This window comes from Neovison vison, chromosome 4 (assembly GCF_020171115.1).
Source record: "Neovison vison isolate M4711 chromosome 4, ASM_NN_V1, whole genome shotgun sequence".
NCBI lineage: Eukaryota > Metazoa > Chordata > Mammalia > Carnivora > Mustelidae > Neogale > Neogale vison.
Genome location: NC_058094.1, coordinates 159989521 through 160013146, shown reverse-complemented (window position 1 = coordinate 160013146; position 23626 = coordinate 159989521). Strand labels below are relative to the sequence as shown.

Here is a 23626-nt window from a genome sequence, read left to right as displayed (position 1 = left end):
AGGACTGGCTGGAGAATCGACAGCGTCTGGCATCGTTTCCTGTGAGTGAGACTTCGGTGAACGAGGTGCCGCCCTCTAGCGGCCTGGCGGAGAGACCTCGGAGAGCTCGAGCCCTTTGCCTGTCGCTCCTCGTCCTGGCGCGCGCGGCGAGAGGGGCGTGGCCGCAGGGGGCGGGGTCGATCGATCTTCTCTGGCTCCGACGCCCTCGGTCTGCTCAGTGGCCAGCGTCTGCTTAAGTGGACGGCTGGGGGGTGGTCCTCGCTTCTCTACGATGTGGGGCACCGATCGCCTAGCGGGTGCAGAGGGTGGTGGGGTAGCGGTGACTGTGGTCTTCACCAATGCCCGCGACTGCTTCCTCCACTTGCCCCGGCGCCTCGTGGCCCAGCTGCACCTGCTGCAGGTAACGCGCCAGCCCTGGACGGCGGCTCGCAACCCAGACTCGCGACACCGGGTTGGCTGCCTGGGGTCGGACTGGGCCAAGACCTTTTAGGGACGCGGCGGCCCTCAAGCCTGTACGGGCTGGGTGGCACGGGCTGCCTTTAGTCGCCACCGAGCCGTTCAGAGGCCAGACTGAGGGCCCCTCGAGGGCAAGGCCGGGGAGGGCAGGTTCTGCAACCCATACCACGTCTAGTGCAGCTCTGGGCCTTTAACTTGCCCTGTTTCAGGTGTTTTCACTTGGTGAAACTGGGCTTTTAAACATCCTGATATTTACGTCTGCATTCAGAAATATGTCTCCAGTTTGGAAAAGCTCCTGGAAGTCGCTAATTTTTATTTTTATTTAAAAAAAAATGTTTTTCTTGCTAGTGATTTTCAGGTGCCTGCATGGCTGCGGTCCCGGCCTCCAGAGGGAGGGCCAGATTTGATTTGCAGAGTCCCTGTAGGTTAACAGGGTATGTTAACAGGAACTGAGCACCGTGTCCCGTGCGCAGGGTAGTTTAATAAAATAAGGTTCTTCCGTGTGTCGCCGATGCTCGGAACAGTTCTGAGCTGTGCCAGAAATGGGCAGTAGAATTATGCATATTTGGAAGTACATAGGTAGGATTATTTGAACCTCTCCTGTCAGTTACCCTTTTAATTATTAATTAAAGGAGGTACAACATCCTCATTTTCTTACTAGAAATAGAGCATATAGTCTTATGAATTTCATATGCTTATGCTGGCAAAGGGATAGAATATTTGAAATCCTGGATGCATAGTACCCACTACTGGCTAATCAGGCAGGAAATATTTAAGAATTTACAGTAATTTTAAGTATCCTACCTTTCCACTTTACTTTTCTGGAACCGTTTTTCTAGATATTTTTTACCCTAGAATTATTGGCTTAGAGGGCATAGGTAATTGTTAAAGCAGGGAGTCATAAGTTGGGAGTTAATATGCTGAATTATTTTATTTGGGCTGAAGCATAGAGGACATAATTCCCTCAATGCTGTAATGGGAAGAGGGTCAGAAGAATAGTTTCCTGGCCTATGTCAGATTTACCTTTAAGGTTTTCAAAATACCAGTGTTCTGGTCCTTCCTCAGACTTCTTGGATCAGAATCCTGGGGAGTGAGCTTTAGGCATCTGTAATTTAAAAATATGTCTGTATCTTTGGGCTACTTGGATACACAAGAACTGAGCCCTACTATTATCGAATCATAGAATGTTGATGGCGAAAGGGACCTGGGACATCTCGGTCATTTCTGTACTTTCACGTGTTAGGAAACTAGCACTCCTAGGCAGGTACCGTTTCCAGGTAATTTGTCCTCTTGTCTCTCACTTACTATGCAGCATCCAGATCGGCCTTCTCACTGTTTCTTTCATAACTCGGCAACTTCCTACTTCTGTACTCTTACTCTTGCTATTCTTTCTCCCCAAAACGTTTTTCTTCATTTCATGCCTTCAAAAGCTGAGCATAATCTTACCTCCTCCGCCGAGCTTTCAAATTCTCGGTTGCTCACATTTGTCTCCTTTTTCAAAACTTCACTTTTGTGTTTATGTGACACATCTTGCTTGTACTCTGTGTCTCAGGCCCCTGTCTCCAAGCCCCTATTTCAGGACTGGATACCCAGTAGATGCTTTAACTCGGGATTTATTTATTTATTTGACAGAGATCATAAGCAGAGAGGCAGGCAGAGAGAGAGGGGGAAGCAGGCTCCCCACTGAGCAGAGAGCCCGATGTGGGGCTCGATCCCAGGACCCTGAGACCATGACCTGAGCTGAAAGCAGAGGCTTAACCCACTGAGCCACCCAGGAGCCCCTAACTCGGGATTTTTTAACCTTGGGGCTCTAGACTGGATAATTTTTTGTTGTGGGTGGCTGGTATTATGAAATATTTAACAGTATCTTCGACCTTTAGCCACTAGATGCCAGTAGCACACCTCCTTTTCAGTAGTGATGTCCAAAAAAGTCTCCATGTGTCTCCACACGTTTGCCAGATGTCTCCTGGGGAACAGAAATCACCCCCAGTTGAGGACTATTGCTTTAACTCAGTTATTTTGTCTGTATACTGGGCTCCGTGCTTGCTGTGATTGCTGAAATGAGGGAAAGGATTCCCGTCCACACTGGATGCAGACAAACAAACCTAAATCGCCATCCAGAAATGGCCAGATAAGGACTTGTCATTTCTTTTGTGTTAGCAAGGGAGAACCCAAGCCTTGGATCTGGCCGGTTCTAAGGCCTGACCACCCATGATTTCACCTGAAAGTTCTCTCCAGGTGATCCTGGTACCACAGGTATAGGCAGAAGCACGTGGTCAGTCATTTGTTGATTGACTGGAGAAGCGGACTCCTTTCTCTCCAGTCTGCTGGTTTCTTCTTTTTACCTGAGGTTCTGTGGTTCAGCCGGAAAAGGTTTTACATGCAAATGGTCTCCGATTAGTCTGCAAGGTTTACCAAATCCAACTGAATGCATATTATGACTATGGCGCTGGTTACTACATTTTGACTGAATGAGTAATTGAAGTACTTTTCCTGTTGGATGAAGTTGACTTTCCCCTTTCCCAGTGAGTTGGTAGAATTCGCCTCTTTGATATTTCAGGGTGTATTTTGTATTTCCTTATTGAACATCTCTGGTTTTGAAAGCTTCTTCTTGTGAAATAGGAGGTGATCTAGATTATATGCCACAGACTCTTATGAAAGAAGTGTGGAAAGCACCTGGCGGGGGTTGGTCATTTTCACTCTTGTAACCTCAGCTGACTCAGTTACAGCTGTCAGTAATTTGGAATTTGACTCCAAATCCAGGGCTCTGTATACTTTATCACACGGTGCTTGGTGGAAAGGTCTTGTCATTGTGAGCAGTTGTCCTATTCTTTGAATTGTGGGAAAAATTACACAACTAAGTGGTACATAATGACTTTCTTCAATACAAAATTTTAATAACATTTTAATAACATAGCTAATTTAAAGTACATTATATTGCTTCAGAAGTGGCTCCAACATCCTTTAAAAGTTTCCTATTCAAAGAAACAATAAGCGGCCTATAACAAGTTTTAAGGTAGTAAAATTTGATGTAAATGAATTAATTTAATAATTGAATTTATTTTGATATAAATAAATTACTTTAATAATACTAAAACTTCCTGAGATGGTAAGTTTTGATTAATGAAGTCTTTACTTTTTATTGAAAAAATGATATATGTTTACAAGTGCTGATGATACAATGTTAAGTGGGGAAAAGGATACCAAATCCTGACTATAATATACAACTATTTAAAAAATTTTGCAAAGAAAACAGGATTAGCTAGAAACAGACCTAATTGTTCATGTGGTTGTCTTGTGGAGAGAATATCAGAAATTCCTTTTTTCCTTTCACGTTTATATATTTTTTAAGGTTTCAATAATGAGTTCGTAGTTCTTTAATCCTAGAAAACATTGTTTTTTAGTGCTTAGCCACAAACTTATGTATTTTATATAATTGTTCTTAATGGGAACACAATTCATATTTTGACTTTTGTTCTTAGAACTCCATAGTGGTAAAACTTTCAAAATTATTTAAGAAGCTGTGTAGTATAAAATTTCTGGAAGTGTATGTAAGAAACTATAAACCATAATTACCTCTGGGAACAGGAACCTAGCTTCTTTTTTTATTATTATTTTTTGGTAACGTTTGTGCTTTTACCAGGCACATTTATTGTCTTCTAATAAACAAATAGTTAAGATTTTAATGATCATGATATATTTCTACTTATTGATTCATGCTATACTAAAATAGTAAATTTGTAGCTTATTGAATAATTTCACTGTTGATAGATATTTAAGACAGTCATAAGTTTCACTGTTACAGAAAATACTGCAGAGATATGTTCTGGTGTGGTTTTCTTCTTCTTTGAATCATTAATCCAGAATAAGTACTCAAATACATATATGTCTCAAAGTTTAGGTAAATTCATTGGCTACTTAGTGCCATTTTGAATTTTGGAATGGTTGAATGAATTTATAATGCCATCATAAGAAAACAAGGGTATTGGTTTCACCCATAGCATCACCAGCTTTGGTTATCAGAAACGATTATAGCTTTTTAAAATGCTCTAATGTGCACAACAGAGAGTTATCACCTATCTGTAGAACTCTTTTTGTATGTGTGGGTTGCAATCATAGTTTATTTTTTTATGTGAATCCAGAAAAGCCTATAAAGACTCTCAACCCTCCTTTCTTATTTCTTCTCCCCACCCTCTTTCTCCTTGAATAAATAGAATCAAGCTATAGAAGTAGCCTGGGGTCACCAACCTGCATTCTTGAGTTGGGTGGAAGGTAGGCATTTTAGTGATCAAGGCGAAAATGTGGCTGAAATTAACAGACAAGTTGGTCAGAAACTTGGACTCTCAAATGGGGACCAGGTAAGTACAAAATGTGATGACTATGACTTTCTCCTAATGTCATACAATATGGCAATGGGAAGGAAAATTCAGATTAATATTTTTTTTCAGATTGATTTTTTCAAGGAGGCGAAATGACACCTAACTTGTGTGCTGCTATAACCAGTCCAGCATACTCAAGTTAAATATATACTGTTGTTAAGTCATTATCTTGTAGTCTGCTCCCTACTTGACTTTGTATTGTATATTACTCACTTTCTAAGTTCTCTAATTTTGTGTGTAATTATTTTTGCTTTATGAATTAATGAGTTTTACTTATTGTTATTTTAAAAAAATATTTATTTATTTATTTGACAGAGAGAGAGAGATCACAAGTAGCCAGAGAGTCAGGCGGGGGTGGGGGGTGGTGGTAAGTAGGCTTCCCCCTGAGCAGAGAGCCTGATGCGGGGCTCGATCCCAGGACCCTCAGATCATGACCTGAGCTGAAGGCAGAGGCTTAATCCACTGCGCCACCCAGATGCCCCTACTTATTGTTACTGAACTTAATTTGTTTGTGGCAAATCTTCTAACCTTCCAGGGTCATACTTGATTTTAAAAACTATCCAACAAAAGAGTTGTTATTTTTCTATTTTTGTCTTGAGTATGGATTTAATGTCTTAGGTTATAAACCCCAAAGCTAAAGGACTTCTATGTTTTCATTTAATTGTATTCACCAATTTATTCCTTTCTAAATATTTAAACTGCATAAGTAATACATACTCATTACAAGTATTTTACAATTGAAAGTAAAAAAAATGTTTTTCTGGGGCGCCTGGGTGGCTCAGTGGGTTAAAACCTCTGCCTTCAGCTCTGGTCATGATCCCAGGGTCCTGGGATTGAGCCCCGCATCTGGCTCTCTGCTTAGCAGGGAGCCTGCTTCCCCCCACCTCTCTGCCTGCCTCTCTGCTACTTGTGATCTCTGTCTGTCAATTAAATAAATAAAATCTTTAAAAAAAAACGTTTTTCTCTTTCTTTAATCCCAGCCTCAGAATGAGTGTGTACTGTGTGTTGGGATCTCAGTATACGTTTAGGATTTAAAGAATGGGATCATACACATTTTCTGCAGTTTTTCCCCCCACAAACTATATCAGCAATACCTCTCCATGTATTACACAATATACAATATACATTGTGTAATACAGAACCATGTATTACACAATATACATTATTACACAAAAACATTTTTTTGTATGCATGTGGAGTAAAATCTTTGTATGCATATGTGGAGTAAAATATTACACATTGAATTGCAGAGTCTTGGGGGCTGTACATTTAAAATTTTGATAAATGGGGCTAAACTGCGTTCTATTACCAGTTCCCACAACAGGATCCCACAGCGTCACATATTTTTAACTTGTTTTGAACACAGACTAATTTTGTTCATGAGTGTTTTTGATAAGGAGAATAATTCACTAATGAGAAATCCATAGGCCTCATATTAGTTTTTTACTTACCCTAAATCTTTGGTAGAATCTTAAAACTTCAGCACCACAGCGACCCTAGATATCACTAACTTTGGTGCTTTGCTCTACAAACCTAGGGAGATAGAACATTTTGCCCAGGATTGTATAGCAAGTTAAAGTTCTACTCTCTTCGAGGATGTAGTCCTTCCCTGTGAGAAACACCAGCTTCCTGTTCCCAACCTTGATGTCTTCATCAGCCTCTAAACAGTCTTGTGTGTATGTGTGTTTTTTTGCCAAAGATTTTTAGTTTGTCAGAGAGAGAGGGAGAGCACAAGCAGGGGGAGCGGCAGGCAGAGTAGGCAGAGGGAGAAGCAGGCTCCCCACTGAGCAGGAAGCCCCATATGGAAGTCAATCCCAGGACCCTGGGATCATGACCTGAGAGCCAAAGGCAGCGGCTTAACTGACTGAGCCACCCAGGCATCCCTGTCTTGTGTGTTTTTAATGCCTCTTTATTTCAAAGTGAACTTTTACCTGATTTCCTGCAGATCCTCTGTGTATTGTGCCTAAGGCACTGTCTCCCAAAGACTATGAACAAAGTGGACTGGCTCACCCAGGATTCCAGCTTCTTGGTGGGCGGGAGCTGCCTTGTGCTTTCCCACAATCACTCTTTTCATACAGAGCCTGTGGGAGATGCTGAAGGAAGATTCACTGACAGTGGCTTTTGGGGAAATTCAGCTCCAGTCCACAAAGCAGAGAAGGAAGGGCTGGTTCACTGGCGCGTGTAATACTTGGTGGCTTTGGGTTTTACTCCTCCATCCTCAGGAATGCGTATAGAAAGTGGGAAGAAAGTAAGGTGGGAGAGTCCAACTTCTTGAGACATGCTAGCATTTCATATATATCCATAGACTGGAATGAGGACACATTTGTTTTACTTTACTTCTAGCTGTGAATGTTTATACTTGTAAGTAATTGGCTCTGATCTCTGTCTCTACATTTTTTTCTTACTTTTCTTGAAGCACCATGGCTTGAGGTTAGTTATAAAACTAAGTCATAAAACTTTTAGAAATAATAAAGTATGTATATATTAGATCTAGCCATGACTTGATGTCATTCTTGTATCTTCTTACATTTTATTTATTTATTTATTTATTTATTTATTTTTAAGGGTCTTCCGGTGAAAACCAGAAAACCTGCTAGACAAATTCTAAAAGAGCTGTAACACTTCTTCTTACATTTTAAAATTATTTTACTTTTGTTAATGGTTGTCTTTATTTATTTGTTACTTATTATTTTTAAAAAGATTTTATTTATTTATTTATTTATTTTTAAAGATTGATTTATTTGACAGACAGATCACAAGTAGGCAGAGATGTGGGCAGAGAGAGAGGAGGAAGCAGGCTCCCTGCTGAGCAGAGAGCCCAATGTGGGGCTCGATCCCAGGACCCTGGGATCATGACCTGAGCCGAAGGCAGAGGCTTTAAACCACTGAGCCACCCAGGTGCCCCAAGATTTTATTTATTTATTTGACAGATAGAGATCACAAGTAGGCAGAGAGGCAGGCAGAGAGAGAGGGGGAAGCAGGCTTCTCACTGAGCAGAGCCGGATGCAGGACTTGATCCCAGGACCCTGAGATCATAACCTGAGTCGAAGATAGAGGCTTAACCCACTGAGCCACCCAGGTGCCCCAGTTATTATTTTTTAAAGTAGTCGCCACATCCAGTGGGGAGCCCAACACGGGGTCTGAACTCACAACCCCGAGATTGAGACTGGAGTTGAGATCAAGAGTCAGATGTTTAACTGACTGAGCCATCCAGGCACCCCATTTATCTTTAAATCTTTTAATTATTTAAATTTTTAAAAAAAATTATTTATTTATTTGACAGAGAGAACACAAGTAGGCAGAGAGGCAGGCAGAGAGAGAAAGGGAAGCAGGCTCCCTGCTGAGCAGAGAGCCCGATGCGGGGCTCGATCCCAGGACCCTGGGTTCATGACCTGAGCCGAAGGCAGAGGCTTTAATCCACTGAGCCACCCAGGTGTCCCATAATTATTCTTTAAATTTTATAAAAGATTTTATTTATTTGTTTGACAAGAGAGAGTGAGAGCATATGCTAGGGGAGCAGCAGGCAGAGGGAGAGGCAGGCTCCCCACCCAGCAGGGAGCCAGATACAGGGCTTGATCCCAGGATGCTGGGATCATGACCCGAGCTAACGGCAGATGTTTAATGGATTGAGCCACCCAGACACCCCTTACCTTTAATTTTTAAATTTAATTTTTAAAACATATGTTGTGCTAGGATATATTTTCTTTTTCCTATAATTAGTTGTGAGACAGTTTTTTCCCTAAATGTTGAGTATATCAAGGCGTAGCGAAGAATAAGTGCTTAATAATTATTTGTCCCGTGGAGATCTACACAATACATAGAGGCACACATGCTCACTCATTCACTCGCTCACACCTAATTACTTACCTAAAAAGAACTTCTCATTTCCTAGGGATACGAAAAGTCTTTTAAAAGTAGTTTTACATTTTCCATTTTTTCCAGGTGTTTCTCAAGCTGTGCTCCCGTGTGGTATCTTGTCAACAAGTTGAGGTGGAACCCCTCTCAGCCGATGACTGGGAGATACTGGTAAAGAAAATACAATGGGAACTAGCCCAGTTTAACGTTGAACTACTTCAGCATAGTTGTTGGTTTGTATGGAAGTCTAGTTGACACACAGTGTTACGTTAGACGCAGGAGTACAGCACAGTGATTCACCATACGTCACGCCATGCTCACAAGTGTAGCCGCCACCTGTCACCAGACAATGCCATTATGATACCATGGACTACATTTCCCATGCTGTGCCTCTTACCCCTGTGGTTTAATCATTCCGTAAGTGGAAGGCAAAACATCAGTGTCTTTAAAGTTTTCTTTTCTGAGCTACATTATATAGTCTGAGTTGGTTCGAGTTAGAAGAGTGAATTATGATTTCCTTACTAGACCTGGAATGACGAAAGGTGAAGTGAATAGATCTTTCTGTTTGTTGGTTGTAGGAGCTGCACGCTGCTTCCCTTGAACAGCATCTTCTGGATCAGATTCGAATAGTTTTTCCAAAAGCTGTTTTTCCTGTCTGGGTTGATCAACAAACTTACATATTTATCCGAATTGGTAGGTGCTATTACATTTTCCATTGTATTCGACACCATAGCATCGAGTCCATAGCAGAGGTGAACATCTACTAAGAAGCTTTCTTTTCCACACAGTTGCACTCATGCCAGCTGCTGCTTATGGAAGGCTGGAAACTGACACTAAACTCCTTATTCAGCCAAAGAACCGCCAAGCCAAGGAGAATACATTTTCAAAAGCAGATAACGCACATGGGAAGTTTCATAATTATGGAGGAGACCAAAAAGGATTGACGGGCCCTGGGTCTAGTAAGACGGATTCCGAGGTGACAGCTGACTCCCCATCCTTGCCAAGCTTATGGACTATGATAGGAAGCATTTTTTCTTTTGGGTCTGAGAAGAAGCCGGAGCTATCCTGGGGTTTAACTGAAACGAATGCATTCAAAATTATGCAATCCAAAGTCGTTCCTCTAGACAACATTTTCAGAGTGTGTAAATCGCAGCCTCCCAGTGTGTGTAACACGCCAGCAGCTTCGGAATTTCACAGACACTGTGCCATTCATGTATTTCCATGGGACCAGGAGTATTTTGATTTGGAGCCCAGCTTTACTGTGACCTACGGAAAGCTAATTAAGCTATTTTCTCCAAAGCAACAGCAAAGTAAAACCAAACAAAATGTCCTGTCACCTGAAAAAGAGAAGCAGACCTTAGAACCACTAGATCAAAAACTGATCAGCTCGGGCCACAGTCAGGAAGCGGCTAAGGCCTGTGTGCTGCGAATAGTCTGGAATGGACTTGAGGAATTGAAGAATGCCACCAAATACACCAAAACTGTAGAAGCTCTTCATCTTGGGAAAGTCTGGGTTAGTATAAAATGTACTCTTAGGGAGAAAGCAATTTCCTGTTGCTTGAAATTCTCCAAATTACAAATTAGAAAAATGTTTTATATACAACGTGACAGTCAGTATAGTAAGAAAGAGTGTCTAAAGTCCCTGCAGGGACCCATTTCTGAGTGCAAGGTAAAGTCCTTGTTCGGCTGAAGGTTGCGTATTTCCTGGTTAAGGAAACTTGGACAGCTATAAGATGCGGGCCCAGAGAGGTCAAAATTGCTTGCCTGAGGTCACACAGTAAGTACAACTAGGAGCCACACCCAGGTGGGCTGACTCTCGCGTTCACACTTAGCATGGGGTGCCTTACGAAGCCTCACATCTTTAATACCTGCGGAAGGTTTGTTCCCCAGTTCCTGAAAGCCAAGGCAGGACTTGCTGTGTGTTGGGACAGTACCCAGTTAGGGAGAGACCCATAGCGTGAGGAGGCACCTGGTTTGGAGTGTAGCCAGAAGCTGCTTAACCCTGCTGGAATCCGCTCTTTGACTGGGACTGAAGGGGAGGAGGGCAACCAGTGTCCACCTTCCCATCCTGGCCTCTGATAGTAATGCTTAGTTTATGTGGAACGTGTCACCAGCCCCTTTTGTTTGTTTCTTAATCTGAGCCATTGTGAAGGCAGACCTCATGGTGATAAAGGGAGGAAATTATTTGGACAGGGAAGAAAAATAGGAGAGCAAGGGGGGTCTCCTTTGTAGATTTCTTTTATTGCCAGTTTCACCTCTGACCTCTGTGCTGGCAACTTACAAAGTTTTAATTTCTTTAGTTTACATCGTTTTCTAAAATTCTGGGCCATAAAATTCTGGCCCACTATTTTCTGTTAGCTCTAAACTTCTAGTTTAGGAGATCCTGCTGCATCTTCAACACTACACTTCAACATCTAACACTGAACTTGTTAGCACTTCTCTTTTCTGTTAATGGTTCTGCCATTTGGTGGCGATACCGTTGTTTTCCTTGAATACATGGTGAGGACATGGTGAAGAAGTGCCAGGTAGGGGCCTAGGGACCATGTAAGACGGCAGTAAGGAGTCCATGCTTACCGCTGCACTTGAGAGGTTGGCAGCCATGGGCACCGAGGAGTGGCGGTCCCCAAGCAGGCTTGACTTGAGAGAGGCAGATTGATGCATCTCATTCCGAAGAGGATGTGGAAAGAAAGAAACGAAGGGGGGAAATGGAAATGTTTGTGATACAATAGTGGCTGAATATCCATCTGGTTACTCTTATGAATCATGACAACTTCCATCAATTTACCTGAATTCATAGAAGTTAATAACAATGTGTATGCTGTGGACTATTTTTTAAAGCAAGTTTTGCACATATTTATATTTTTATTTATTTTTAAATTTCAGATTCCAGATGACCTGAGAAAGAGACTAGATATAGAAATGCATGCAGTAGTCAGAATAACTCCAGTGGAAATTACCCCTAAAATCCCAGGATCTCTAAAACTACAACCTAGAGAAAATATAGTGAGTTCAAATTTATGTTACATCACAGTTGTTTTACATGTCATGTAAAATTTCTAGTTTCTTCAGCCATGTATTAAATATGTTGTTTTCCTTTTTGGTAGAAGGGCAAAGAAGTCTTTGTTTTATTATGTTGTGGTAAAATATGTCTAATGAAATGCTATTTTAACCATTTTTAAGTGTGTACAGCTCAGCATTAATTACATTCATTATATGCAATCATTGCCACCCCCCTTTCCAAAACTTTCCCAGCCCCCAAACAGAAACTGTGCCCATTAAGCAATATTGCCCTATCCCCTCCTCTCCTAGCTCCTGGTAACCTGTAATTTATATTCTGTGTATGAATTTGCTTATTCTAGATATTTCATATAAGTGGAATCCTATAATATTTGTCCCATGCATCTGGCTTATTTCACTTAACACGCTTTTAAGGCTCGTCCAAGTAGTAGAACATATTCATTCCTATTTATGGCGAAATAATATTCCATTGTATGCATATACCACATTTTGTTTCTCCATTCATCTGTTGATAGACCCGTGGATTGCTTCCATCTTTTTGGCTATTGTGAATGACACTGCTGTGGACATGAGTGTAAAGTATTTGTTGAGTCCCTGCTTTGAGTTCTTTCGGGTATATACCTAGGAGTTGAGTTGCTATATCTTTTTTTTTTCTTAAAGAGAAAGAGAGTTGGGTGGCGGGGGTGGGTGTGGGGAGGAAATCTTAAGCAGGCTCCACGCCCAGCATGGAGCCCGATGTAGGACTCGATCTCACAACCCTATGATCATGACTTCAACCAAAATCAAGAGATGGACACTTAACCACCTGAGCCACTCAGGCATCTGAGTTGCTGGATCTTTGCATAATTCTGTTTAACTTTTTGAGAAACCGAGAAGTCTTTAATAAACAACACACATATTACGTATATTGTGCAAATGCAAATATAGATAATTTGGCTTTTTTTTTTTTTTTTTTTCATTAAGCTCTGTGCCCAAAGTGTGGCTCGAGCTCATGACCCCAAGATCAAGACTTGGCTTGTCCCACTGACTGAGCCACCAGGTACCCTGATAATTTGGCTTTTAAAAGATAGATATTTTTGCTACATCCATGTAATTAAAAAAAAAATTTTCCCTGTGTTGTTTTAGTATTAATAGTGCAACTGGAAAGTGCTAGACTATGCATTGACAGGCAATTGTCACCTGTGCCAGTTTAGTTTACCAGTTCCCAGAGAGCTACGATACGGAAAAACTATTGTGTTACAGGTCTTAAAACTTTAAGACACAATTTTATCCTTCTGATTATTTAGATAATACTTAAAAAAAAAGATTTTATTTATTTATTTGACAGAGAGCGAGAGATCACAAGTAGGCAGAGAGGCAGGCAGAGAGAGAGAGGAGGAAGCAGGCTTCCTGCTGAGCAGAGAGCCTGATGCGGGGCTCGATCCCAGGACCCTGGGATCATGACCTGAGCTGAAGGCAGAGGCTTTAACCCACTGAGCCACCCAGGCGCCCCTCAGATGATACTTGTAAATCTTTTGGATCATGATGATCATTATAACATGGAAGGACCATTTTAACAGAACTTTCTAGTTGATGAAACCCCAGATAAGACAACTTATATGATGTACTAGAGAAGAGGAAAACAAATAGAATAAATGCCATTTCCATAATAGTATGTAACTGAACATTTAACGCCTTAGCAGAATGGAGCACAGTGGTTTCTAGTTTTAACTTTTTAGTTAATCTTGATATTTTTCAAAAGTTAGGTCTTGTGAAAAAAAAACATGAGTTTTTGTTTTTGTTTTTTTTTTTTTTTTGGTCTCAGTAATAAAATATTACTACAGAATTCCTTTCTCAATCCCAAGGTGCTTATTTTAGTGGAAGCTTAGGACATTGGTAGGTCTCTCTGAGCTGATTATACCTCTTAGGATCTAAGAGTTTTGATTCTAGAGGAAGTGTGAGTTGCTTTCTGACTCTTCAAGTCTTGATTTTAGGTATTTTTAAATTTAATTTATTTATTTTACAGAGAGAGAGATCACAAGTAGGAGGAGAGGCAGGCTCCCCACTGAGCAGAGAGCCTGATGTGGGGCTTGATCCCAGGACCCCGGGATCATGACCTGGGCCGAAGGCAGAGGCTTTAACCCACTGAGCCACCCAGGTGCCCCTTCATTTTATGTATATTTTTTGTTAGGTAAACTCTACCCTGCACGTGGGGCTCAAACTCAGGACCCAGAGATCAAGAGCCACTTGCTCTACTGACTGAGAACACCAGATGCCCTTCCTTTAGGTCTTTAATCCCATTGCCCAGTAATATCCAAATGGACTATTTCTGTGATCTTTGAGAGTGCAAAAGCAATGGCTATACTTAGTTTACCCGGCTTTTGTAGCAATCAGGTTCTAAACTGAGCTCAGTCAGCAGAGCTAAGCTTGACTCTGGATGATGAGAGAACAGAAATGCACCAGCTAAGAAATGGTGGAATGAGTAGAGGTTTATTTTCCTAGGCAGATATTAATGATCTTTCCTACATGAATTTTCGGGTATTCGGGTGTTTTTAGCTTCAATAAGGTTTTAAAAACTTAATTCTAATTTAATAACTTCAAAAACTTTAAAAATTATTATTTTTCTTAGAATTTCTTCATACCTTTTGAACAGTTTATTAACATTGTACTTATTGAGCATATCAGCACTGTAGCCTGCTTAACAGAAAAAAAAGTGACGTCAGCATATAAAGATCCTATTTTTCTTACATACAAAGAAGTTTGGAGGAGCTCAGAGGCAGTTAAACTATGCCATCAGGGATCTAGGCACCTTTGGTCTTTTTGCCATCCTTGGCCTGGAACTTTCCTCCTCTTAGATGCAAGGCGTTTGCTGTACTAATAGGCATCACATCTGCATTTTTGGCAGCAGAAGAAAAGGCTGAAAGCAAAAGCCTTCTCTTTGCAAAGTTGCCTTATGTTTCAGTTAGGAGGAGAAGCCCTTCCTAAAGATTGGTGATCGCACACCATTGGTCAGAATGCAGGCATGTACTCACAGCTCAGGCTGGGAATGGAGTTTTCTTTCCCCAAGGGAGAATGGGGTTGGAATGGTTATCCAGGGAGCCAAATCGTGGTACCAGAATCACTGGTCATAGAGCTAAGGAGTGTTTAAAATTTCACCACTTCCGTAAATGGTTTTTTTTGTTTGTTTTTGCCCTGTCCCCCACTTTTTCTTAGAGAGGGAGAGAGGGAGGTGGAGGGACAGAAGGAAAGAGAGAGAAAGAGAGAATCTTAAGTAGGCTCCATGCTCAGTGCAGAGCCCAATGTGGGGCTCAGTTTCACGACCCTGAGATCATGACCTGAGCCAAAATCAAGAGTCAGATGCTTAGCAAACTGCCACCCAGGTGCCCCTGTAAATGTTTCTTCAGGCTCCACTATCCTTAATGTCAAATCCCAAATCTGTGCCTATAAATATGAACATCCTTCCTGGTTTTGTTTGGTAAGGTCTGCTTTTTTTTTTTTAACTTTTAAAAAATTATTTCTTTTTCGTAGTTTCCGTTTAATAGATTATAAAACTGAAGTTCAGAGAGTTTTCTTCATTTGCCCACAGTCACACAGATAACAAATGGTCATGCCAAGCTGGTTGCATCTCGAACTAGCACATGTAATCACTTGTGCCAGACGGTTGCCGAATGGGTGAATAACGTGATTGATGCAATTGACCAGTCTCCTCCCTAAGCTTACGGCTCTCACCTGAGCTGAGCAAGGCTCAAAGAGGTTAAGAGGCTTATTTTAGGTGCATCAGCTGTAACAAGGTTTGGATATTATTAGCAAGATAAGGTGTTAAGCTAACGATGTTAGCGTTCATGTAGGCATCTGGATAATTCATTACTGTTCTTCCCTTTACTCTGGCAGCCTAAAGATATAAGTGAAGAAGACATAAAAACTGCGTTCTCTTCATGGCTACAGCAGGCTACTACTACCACACTTCCTGTGATACTATCAGAGGAAGAATACATTAAGCTGAGATTTAAAGATGGTGGGTAAATTTTATTCTTTTGCTATTTTTCCTACTGAGGAAGTTTTTGTTGTTTTTCCAATCTGACATATGGGGGCACAGGAAACATAATGATGAGTAAATGGTTTTACATATCAAAGAATGCCTTTATTGAAATTTAAGTAAATTTAAATCTTTAATTGTTTCATCTCCACTTCAGTGCTAACTCTACATATATTACTTTTTTTTTTTTTTGATAGGATTGAAGGAGTTTTCTCTAAATATAGTTAATTCTTGGGAAAAAGAAAAAGAAGGCATTTTTTTGTTGAGCACCAATCTGCTGCAGAAGACCACGATACAAGTAATCACATATTATTGAATATTTAATGAACTAATATTTGTTGTGTGGGATCGATAACAAAGTGTGAGTTTACCTGTAAGACTTTGTATCCTGAGGTGTGTTAGAGATTTGAATGATAAGAGTAAGGAATAACTTGATTTAAAATATTTTATTATATACTCTCTTTAACTTATCTAAACAAATTGTTTTATCCTATACTTAAAAGTCGAGGCACAGTTAAGTTTCAAGAATAGAATTGATTGTGTTAACTGGCAAATGGATCATGATTTCAAGTTATTTTAGTATTGAAACAAAGGAAAACTAGCTCTAGGGGTTTGATTTTTTTTTAATTCATATTTTTACTTGTAGGTTTGCTGTAACCAATGTTTGCAGTAACCCGCATTATTTTGGCAGTTTTAAAATTCTCAACTTTTCACAAATATCAGATCACTTTCTTCCTAGAAGGATTTTATTTGTGGACTTTTTAGAATACTAGGTTTTCGTTAGGATAGTCACTCTTGTTATAGAGTTGAAGATATCTAGTCATACAGAATTTGAATGGTTGAGAACCAGACATTGTCTCTCTACTTTTGAGATGAAATTGAAGGAATACCATTCAGAGGAGATAGAAATGTAAGAATTGTGAAGAGTAAATATGACACAAATCAAAATTGCAGATATAAAGATGTGTCCGTAAAATGTATGAAGGAGATGACATCCTTTACTGTTTGTTCACCATAAACATTTTTGTTCCTTGGTTGAATAAATTACTGTTGGGAAGGCTGTTTTGAGTAATGATCTTGCATGCACCATGTGTCTTTTCTTTCTGTGTAACAGAATCAGTAATTCCGTTTCCTGGGACCTGAGAAAAACAGACCAAAGATATAACTTTGAAATGTAAAACTGATTTTTCCTTGCTACTATAGGTCCTTCTAGATCCTATGGTAAAAGAAGAAAACAGTGAGGAAATTGACTTTATTCTTCCTTTTTTAAAGCTGAACTGCTTGGGGTAAGAAGTTCTGGCCAAACTAGTATGTTTACAGCCATGTTTGACATTATGTCTGGCAGGGTTTTTATGTATAAACATTAAAGTACATGTTAATGTCATTAAATAATCTTTTTTTTTTGTCATTAAATCTTAATAAAGCAGTAATAGGTATTTTTTCAGGGATTGTTTCAATTGTCACACCTTGCTTAGTAATTTGCCTTGTTTTCTTAGGGAACTATATAAAAGGCTGAAGCTTATTAGAAATTTTGCTTTGAGATTTGATTTGTGAGAAGGAAGCAACTGGATATGACTTGGATCATATGTGCTTGAATAAAGCAATAATTCTTAGAGCTAGTACATTTATTTTAAACATTAAATCCAAAAACATCTGAGTGTTTAAAAATATTTCAAATTAAGTTATTCCTTCAACTATCTTATTAATGTACTAATTGGGATTATTTGTGTTTTTCACAACTTTTAAAATCAAACAAGTCTGAAAAGAACTTCCTCTTAATTTCTTTATCTCTTATAGAATATGAGAATCTCCTGTAAACATTATATCTTCGAATTCTTCACGGCTTTTTGTAGTTGTAATAGTAGTGATTTGGTTTCCTATAATAGTGTAATCTGTAAATGTTCTAGTAAAAGGATTAAACCATAAAATAAAAATGTGTTTTTAAAAAATTTTTATTTTTTTTAAGATTTTATTTTATTTATTTGACAGAGACCACAAGTAGGCAGAGAGGCAGGCAGAGAGAGAGAGGGAGAAGCAGGCTCCCCGCTGAGCGGAAAGCCTGACGCGGGGCTCGATCCTAGGACCCTGAGATCATGACCCGAGCTGAAGGCAGAGGCTTTAACCCACTGAGCCACCCAGGCGCCCCAAAATAACAATGTTTAAATACAGCATAATACTCATCTTGAAAGTAAAATCTCTTCAGACTCTGATTTTATGTTTATTATCAGAAAGTGCTAGAGTCAGGAAGTGGGTTGAAGTTTGTGCTTGTATAATCTACAAATTGAAACTGAACTTCAAAGGCTAAGTTTAGGAGGAAATAAGTCTTCCATTTAAGCATAAAGCATTTAGCTTTCTTACTTTCAAACACGTACGTAACCAGAAGTTTTGTCTGAATAGGACATCTTAAGGAATGTGTCTTAACACACACCAACACCCCTCTCAAATGATTTTTGGTTTGGTGATCCACATGATCATTAATGAGTGCATCTGAAGCATTGGGATAATGGAAGACTTATTTCCTCCTAAACTTAGCAATAAAGCTAATTTTAAAAGCTGTTAACTCAGATTTGGCATTGATTTAATATGCTTTTAAGTAAGGAAAAATTTTCCCCATTTTATTCTTTTAAAAATCATTAACTAGCCTGGGAAGAAAAGTTTCAGAATTTTTTACGGCTGGATTTGACCCTGCTTCAGTGTGTTACCATGCAACAATGTGTGTGTTTTGCAGAGGAGTAAATTCCTTAGGTGTGTCCTCCATGGAACACATCACTCATAGCCTCCTGGGACGCCCCTTGTCTCGACAGCTGATGTCCCTAGTGGCAGGACTTAGGAATGGAGCCCTTTTATTCACAGGAGGAAAGGTATGTGGTTAAAATGTGCCCATTGCACTAATCACTTCTATTTTTCTCTCTTTGGGTTTTGATCATTTGTTATACGGGGTTGTTAAGATATGGGAAGGCTACATTGGCTTTGGAAATTTAGAAAGTGGTGATGAATAAGATGAATAAGGGGACATCCGCTCTGCCTTTTGTCTGTACCAATTTCTGTATATGATTTTTGCTTTTCAGGGTGTTTATAGGGGTGATTGGTTTTCAAATATTGAACCAGCCTTACATATCTGTAATAAATCCCACTTGGTTTTGGTGTATTATTCTTTGTATACCTTGCCGGGTTTGTTTGCTAATACTTTCTCTTTTTTTTTTTTTTTTTAAGGTTTTTTTTTGTTTTTTTAAAAAAGATTATTTATTTGAGAGAGAGAGTATGCACTTGCATGAATGGGGGGAGGGCAGAGGGAAAGGGAGAGCTCAGTAGGGAGCCCAACACAGGGATTGATCTCACAACCCTGAGATCATGACCTGAGCCCAAACCAAGACTTGGCTGCTTAACCATCTGAGTCACCCAGGCACCCTATTTTATTTTTTGTTTTTTTTTTTTTTAATTTACACCCAACATGGGGCTCAAACTCATGACCCCGAGATCAAGAGCTCTATGCTCTTCTGACGGAGCCAGCCAGGCGCTCCATTGTTTGCTAATACTCTGTTGAGGATTTTTGCATCTAAATTCATGAGTGATATTAGCCTATAGTTTCCTGTTTTCATACTGTCTTTGTCTAGTTTTGCTGTAAGGGTAATAGTGACCTCATGAAATGAGTTCAGAAGTGTTCTTCCCATTCCATTTTCTGGAAGAGATTATCTAAAGTCAGTGTTCATTCTTCCTTAAATGTTTGGTAAAATCTCCAGTGATACAATCTGGTTTCTTCACCTTTAACTTTTTAATTATAAATTAAATTCCCTTAATTGTCTATTTCACCTTGGCAGACATTTGGTAGTTTGTAATTTCAAGGAGTTGGTCCATTTCTCCTAAGTTGTCAAATTCTTGAGCATAAAGTTGTTGGTAGTCTTCCTTTTATTATCGTTTGAATGACTGTGGAATCTGTGATGGGCCATTTCCTGATCTTGGTGGTTTGTGTCTTCTACTTTACTCTTGATCCGTTTTGCTAGAGTTTCCATGCTCTTTTAAGAGCTTTATTCTCTGCCAAGGCAATATTGTTTTCAGGGGTACAGTGCGGTTTTTCCAAGTCCTCTTCTTTCATTCATTTCAAAATTTTTAAGGCTTTTTCAATTCCATTCACTTTTAACTCCAGTAAAATAGCTTTTTCCCCCTGTTACTGACCCAGTTGCTTTCTTCTGATTCTTATTTAAAATGTAGCAACTACTCTAGTAACCTAAGTTCCCCCCGCCATAGGAAACCAGAAAAAGAGCAAGTTAAATCCAACGTAAGCAGAAGTAAAGAAATAGTAAGAATTAGAGCAGAATTCAGTGAACTGAAAACAGTGAATTGAAATCAAGAAAGAAAATCAGTGAAACCAAAAGCTGCTTCTTTGAAAAGATGATAAAATTGATAAGCTTCTAGCCAGTTTAAGAAAAAAAAGACACAAATCAGTAATACCAGAAATCAAAGAGGGTCTATCAGTACAGTTTCCATAAACATTAAAAGGATAATAAAGTAGTAATAGTCATGGACAACTCTATGCTCACATATTTGATAACCATCTTAGATGAATGGGCCAATTCCTTGAAAGACAAAAGTTCCCAAAACTCACACAAGAAGAAATAGACAATGTAAAAAGATCTATATCTAGTAAAGAAATTGAATTAATAATTAATAGTCTCATAAAACAGAAAACATCAGGCCCAGATAGGTTAACTGGTATATTCTATCAAACACATAAGGAAGAAATGACACCAGTTTTCTACAGTCTCTCTCAGAGGATAGAAGCAAAAGGAATACTTCCTAACTCATTCTATGAGGCCAGCATCACCCGAATACCAAAACCAGACAAAGGCATTAGAGGAAAACTACAGACCGGTATCTCTCATGAACATAGATGCAGAAATCGTCAACAAAATATTAGTAAATCAAATCAACCAGTGTATGTAAAGAACTGTATACCATGATCAAGTGGGATTTATCCTGGGTATGCAAGGCTGGTGACCTATAGCAGCTCTTCTGTGTGGTTTCTAGATTTTCTGTGTCAGATTCCAAAATGCATCGTCATTGTAGATGATTTATTTTGAAAAAGCAATATTCCATTGACTCAGAAACCAGACATCCCCATCTTACCTAGGGGTAGCATGGTTGATAGGAAGAACAAACAGAGAAGACCTGGATTTGAGTCCCACCTCTGTCATGTACTTCCTGGCTGTGACTTCAGGCAGGTTTTCAGTTTCTTAGGATTTAACGTCACTTAAGTGAAATAATATATGTGAAAGCACTTTGTAGACTGAAAAGTGCTGTTATACAAATGTGAGTGGGGCACCTGGGTGGCTCAGCTGTTAAGCATCTGCCTTCAGTTCAGGTCATGATCCCCGGGGTCCTGAAATTGAGCCCCATATCCAGCTTCCCGCTCAGTAGGAAGCCTGCTTCTCCCTCTCCCACTCCCCCTGCTTGTGTTTCCTCTCTCACTGTGCCTCTCTCTCTCAAATAAATAAATCTTAAAAAAAAAAAAAATGTGAGTTACTTTATGTGAGGAGACGGGCAACTGACTGGGCAAAAGGATTTCAGCACCCCTTATTTCTTTATTCTTTGGAGAGCATTGACTTTTTAAAAAAATATTTTATCTTTTAAAGATTTTTTATTTTATTTATTTAATTTATTTTTATCTTTTAAAGATTTTTTTATTTTTAAGTAGTTTCTACATCCAGTGGGGGCTGGAACTCATGACCCCGAGATCAAGAGTTGTGTGCTTCACCAACTGAGGCAGCAAGGCACACCTGGAGTCCATTGACTTAAATGTAAATGTAATTCCGTTAGCTATGATGATGATTGTATTTGAGTGCCTGCTGAATTTCAGACTTTGTATAACAAACTTCACTGTTTTTCCAGCCCATGGTGCTGAAAAACAAAATATTAGAGCTGGTGTGGGCTCTTACAGCTAGACAAAGCAACAAGGGTAAGAAATAATAGCAGATTGAGGGAGAAAACCTGTATTAAAAGAACTGTAAAAAGCTACCAATGTTCAGCCTTTCTTGGAAGCACTATAGCAATGTTCAGCAAAATTTTAAATGTGTACCTTATGATATAGTAATTCCACTCCTTAGAAATGTATTCTGAAGGTATAATCTGACAAATAAGTAAATAGGCATATCAATATTTATTTTAGCTTTACTTAGAATAGTTAAAAATTGGAAGCAGCATTAAGATACATTAAGAAGTGGCTTCTGGAACCTCTTACTGTCTAGTATGTCTCAGAGTGGCGGCAGGCTGGGGAGCTGATGCGGCTCCATATTTGTCCATAAAGAGGGCAATGATTTGTCATGAACCCACATAAATAATCCCATCTCCATAAATTTACATCAAGTATGTGGGGAGTGTCTGGAAGGATGAAACATCGGAACAATTGACTGTGGTTGCTTCAGTGAGGTAGGATGATTACAGAACATTTTTTACCTTTCTCTCCTAAGTATAGTTACTTTGTATTTTTTGCATATTATTTTATAAACCAGGATCAAACCCTCCATAGTCTGGGAGTCATTTAATATAAAAATAAACAGTTCTGCCCACCATAAGAGTCTCTGAGGGCTACATGGAACACTAATTGGTGGTCACAGTTATACTATATGTAAATGACCAAGAAACTGAATTAAAATTACAGTTGATTTAAGATAATAGGGAAGTGGGTAATTAGTGTTTTCCATTAAAAATAGTGAGGGGCGCCTGGATGTCTCAGTGGGTTAAGCCTCTGCCTTTGGCTCGGGTCATGATCTCAGGGTCCTGGGATCGTGCCCCACATTGGGCTCTCTGCTCAACAGGGAGCCTGCTTCCCCCTCTCTCTGCCTCTGCCTACTTGTGATCTCTCTCTCTCTGTCAAATAAATAAATAAAATCTTCAAAAAAAATTAGTTGAAATTAGGGACACCTGGGTGGCTCACTCATTAAGCATCTGCCTTCGTCTCAGATCATAGTCCTGGGGTTCTGGGGTCCTGGGATCCCAAGCCCCACATCAGGCTCCCTGCTCTATGGGAAGCCTCCTTCTCCCTCTCCCTCTCCCGTTTGAGTTCCCTCTCTCGCTCTTTGTCAATTAAATAAAAAAATAAAATCTTTTTTTTTTTTAGAGATTTTATTTATTTATTTGACAGATTGAGATCACAAGTAGACAGACAGGCAGAGAGAGAGAGCGAGAGGAGGAGGAGGAGGAAGCAGGCTCCTTGCTGAGCAGAGAGCCCAATGTGGGGCTTGATCCCAGGTCCTAGGATCTTGACCTGAGCCAAAGGCAGAGGCTTTAACCACTGAGCCACCCAGGTGCCCCCCAAACCAAGTTTTTTTTAAAAAATAGTTGAAATTAAATGGAAATAGGATTCATTTCTCTAGAAAAATTATTTAATGTCCACATTATTCCCTTCTAGTAAATAACAAAGCATTGCCTGTTTTTAAAGGTAAGCGAAATTAAGTATTAGTGATTGTTTTAACAAATGGTAAAAACAAATTAGATGTTTATTTTCCTTCTATGCCCTATAATGAACATAAGATACATCCAGCTTCTAACAGCTTGAAACAAAAGTCATTTAATAACAACTGCCTTTCTCACACAGCAACTAGACTAGTATATACATTTTTTACTTTTTCAAAGCAATTATTTTTTGTGTCAGTACCACTCAAGGTTGGAACTGGGGTGGGAAATGCCCTTTTCGGGGGGGGGGGGCTTATATTCCTGAGATTGCGTTGTCCTCTGTTAACCTTGCCTGTGGTTCTATACTACTTGAAACCTTCTGTGGAGCCTGGGAAGCTGAGCCTCCTGGTTTCTTCGAGGAATATTACATATTTTTCTTTGATAGATTTGAATTTGTATTTAGGAAATAATTTTTTCCTACTTACCCTGCAGGGCTTTTAAAACTTCATGAATC

At 39.6% G+C, this 23626-nt stretch overlaps 1 protein-coding gene and 1 non-coding gene across 3 annotated transcripts in view; one reads left to right on the top strand and one right to left on the bottom strand.

The window, feature by feature from the left end:
* Positions 1-232: 232 nt before the first annotated feature.
* Positions 233-23626, top strand: part of PEX1 (peroxisomal biogenesis factor 1) — a 44661-nt gene continuing 21267 nt past the window's right edge. For both annotated transcript variants that reach the window (XM_044246015.1, XM_044246016.1), the window contains exons 1-10: positions 233-400; positions 4671-4814; positions 8778-8861; positions 9269-9383; positions 9479-10203; positions 11574-11693; positions 15579-15702; positions 15921-16021; positions 16927-17009; positions 18452-18584. In XM_044246015.1, the coding sequence (XP_044101950.1) occupies positions 272-400; positions 4671-4814; positions 8778-8861; positions 9269-9383; positions 9479-10203; positions 11574-11693; positions 15579-15702; positions 15921-16021; positions 16927-17009; positions 18452-18584 (1758 nt within the window). In that variant the 5' untranslated portion in view covers positions 233-271. The remainder of the gene's footprint in view (positions 401-4670; positions 4815-8777; positions 8862-9268; positions 9384-9478; positions 10204-11573; positions 11694-15578; positions 15703-15920; positions 16022-16926; positions 17010-18451; positions 18585-23626) is intronic.
* Positions 7398-7459, bottom strand: LOC122905776. The gene has a single exon (XR_006384452.1). It is a non-coding gene; the product is annotated as a U7 small nuclear RNA (small nuclear RNA).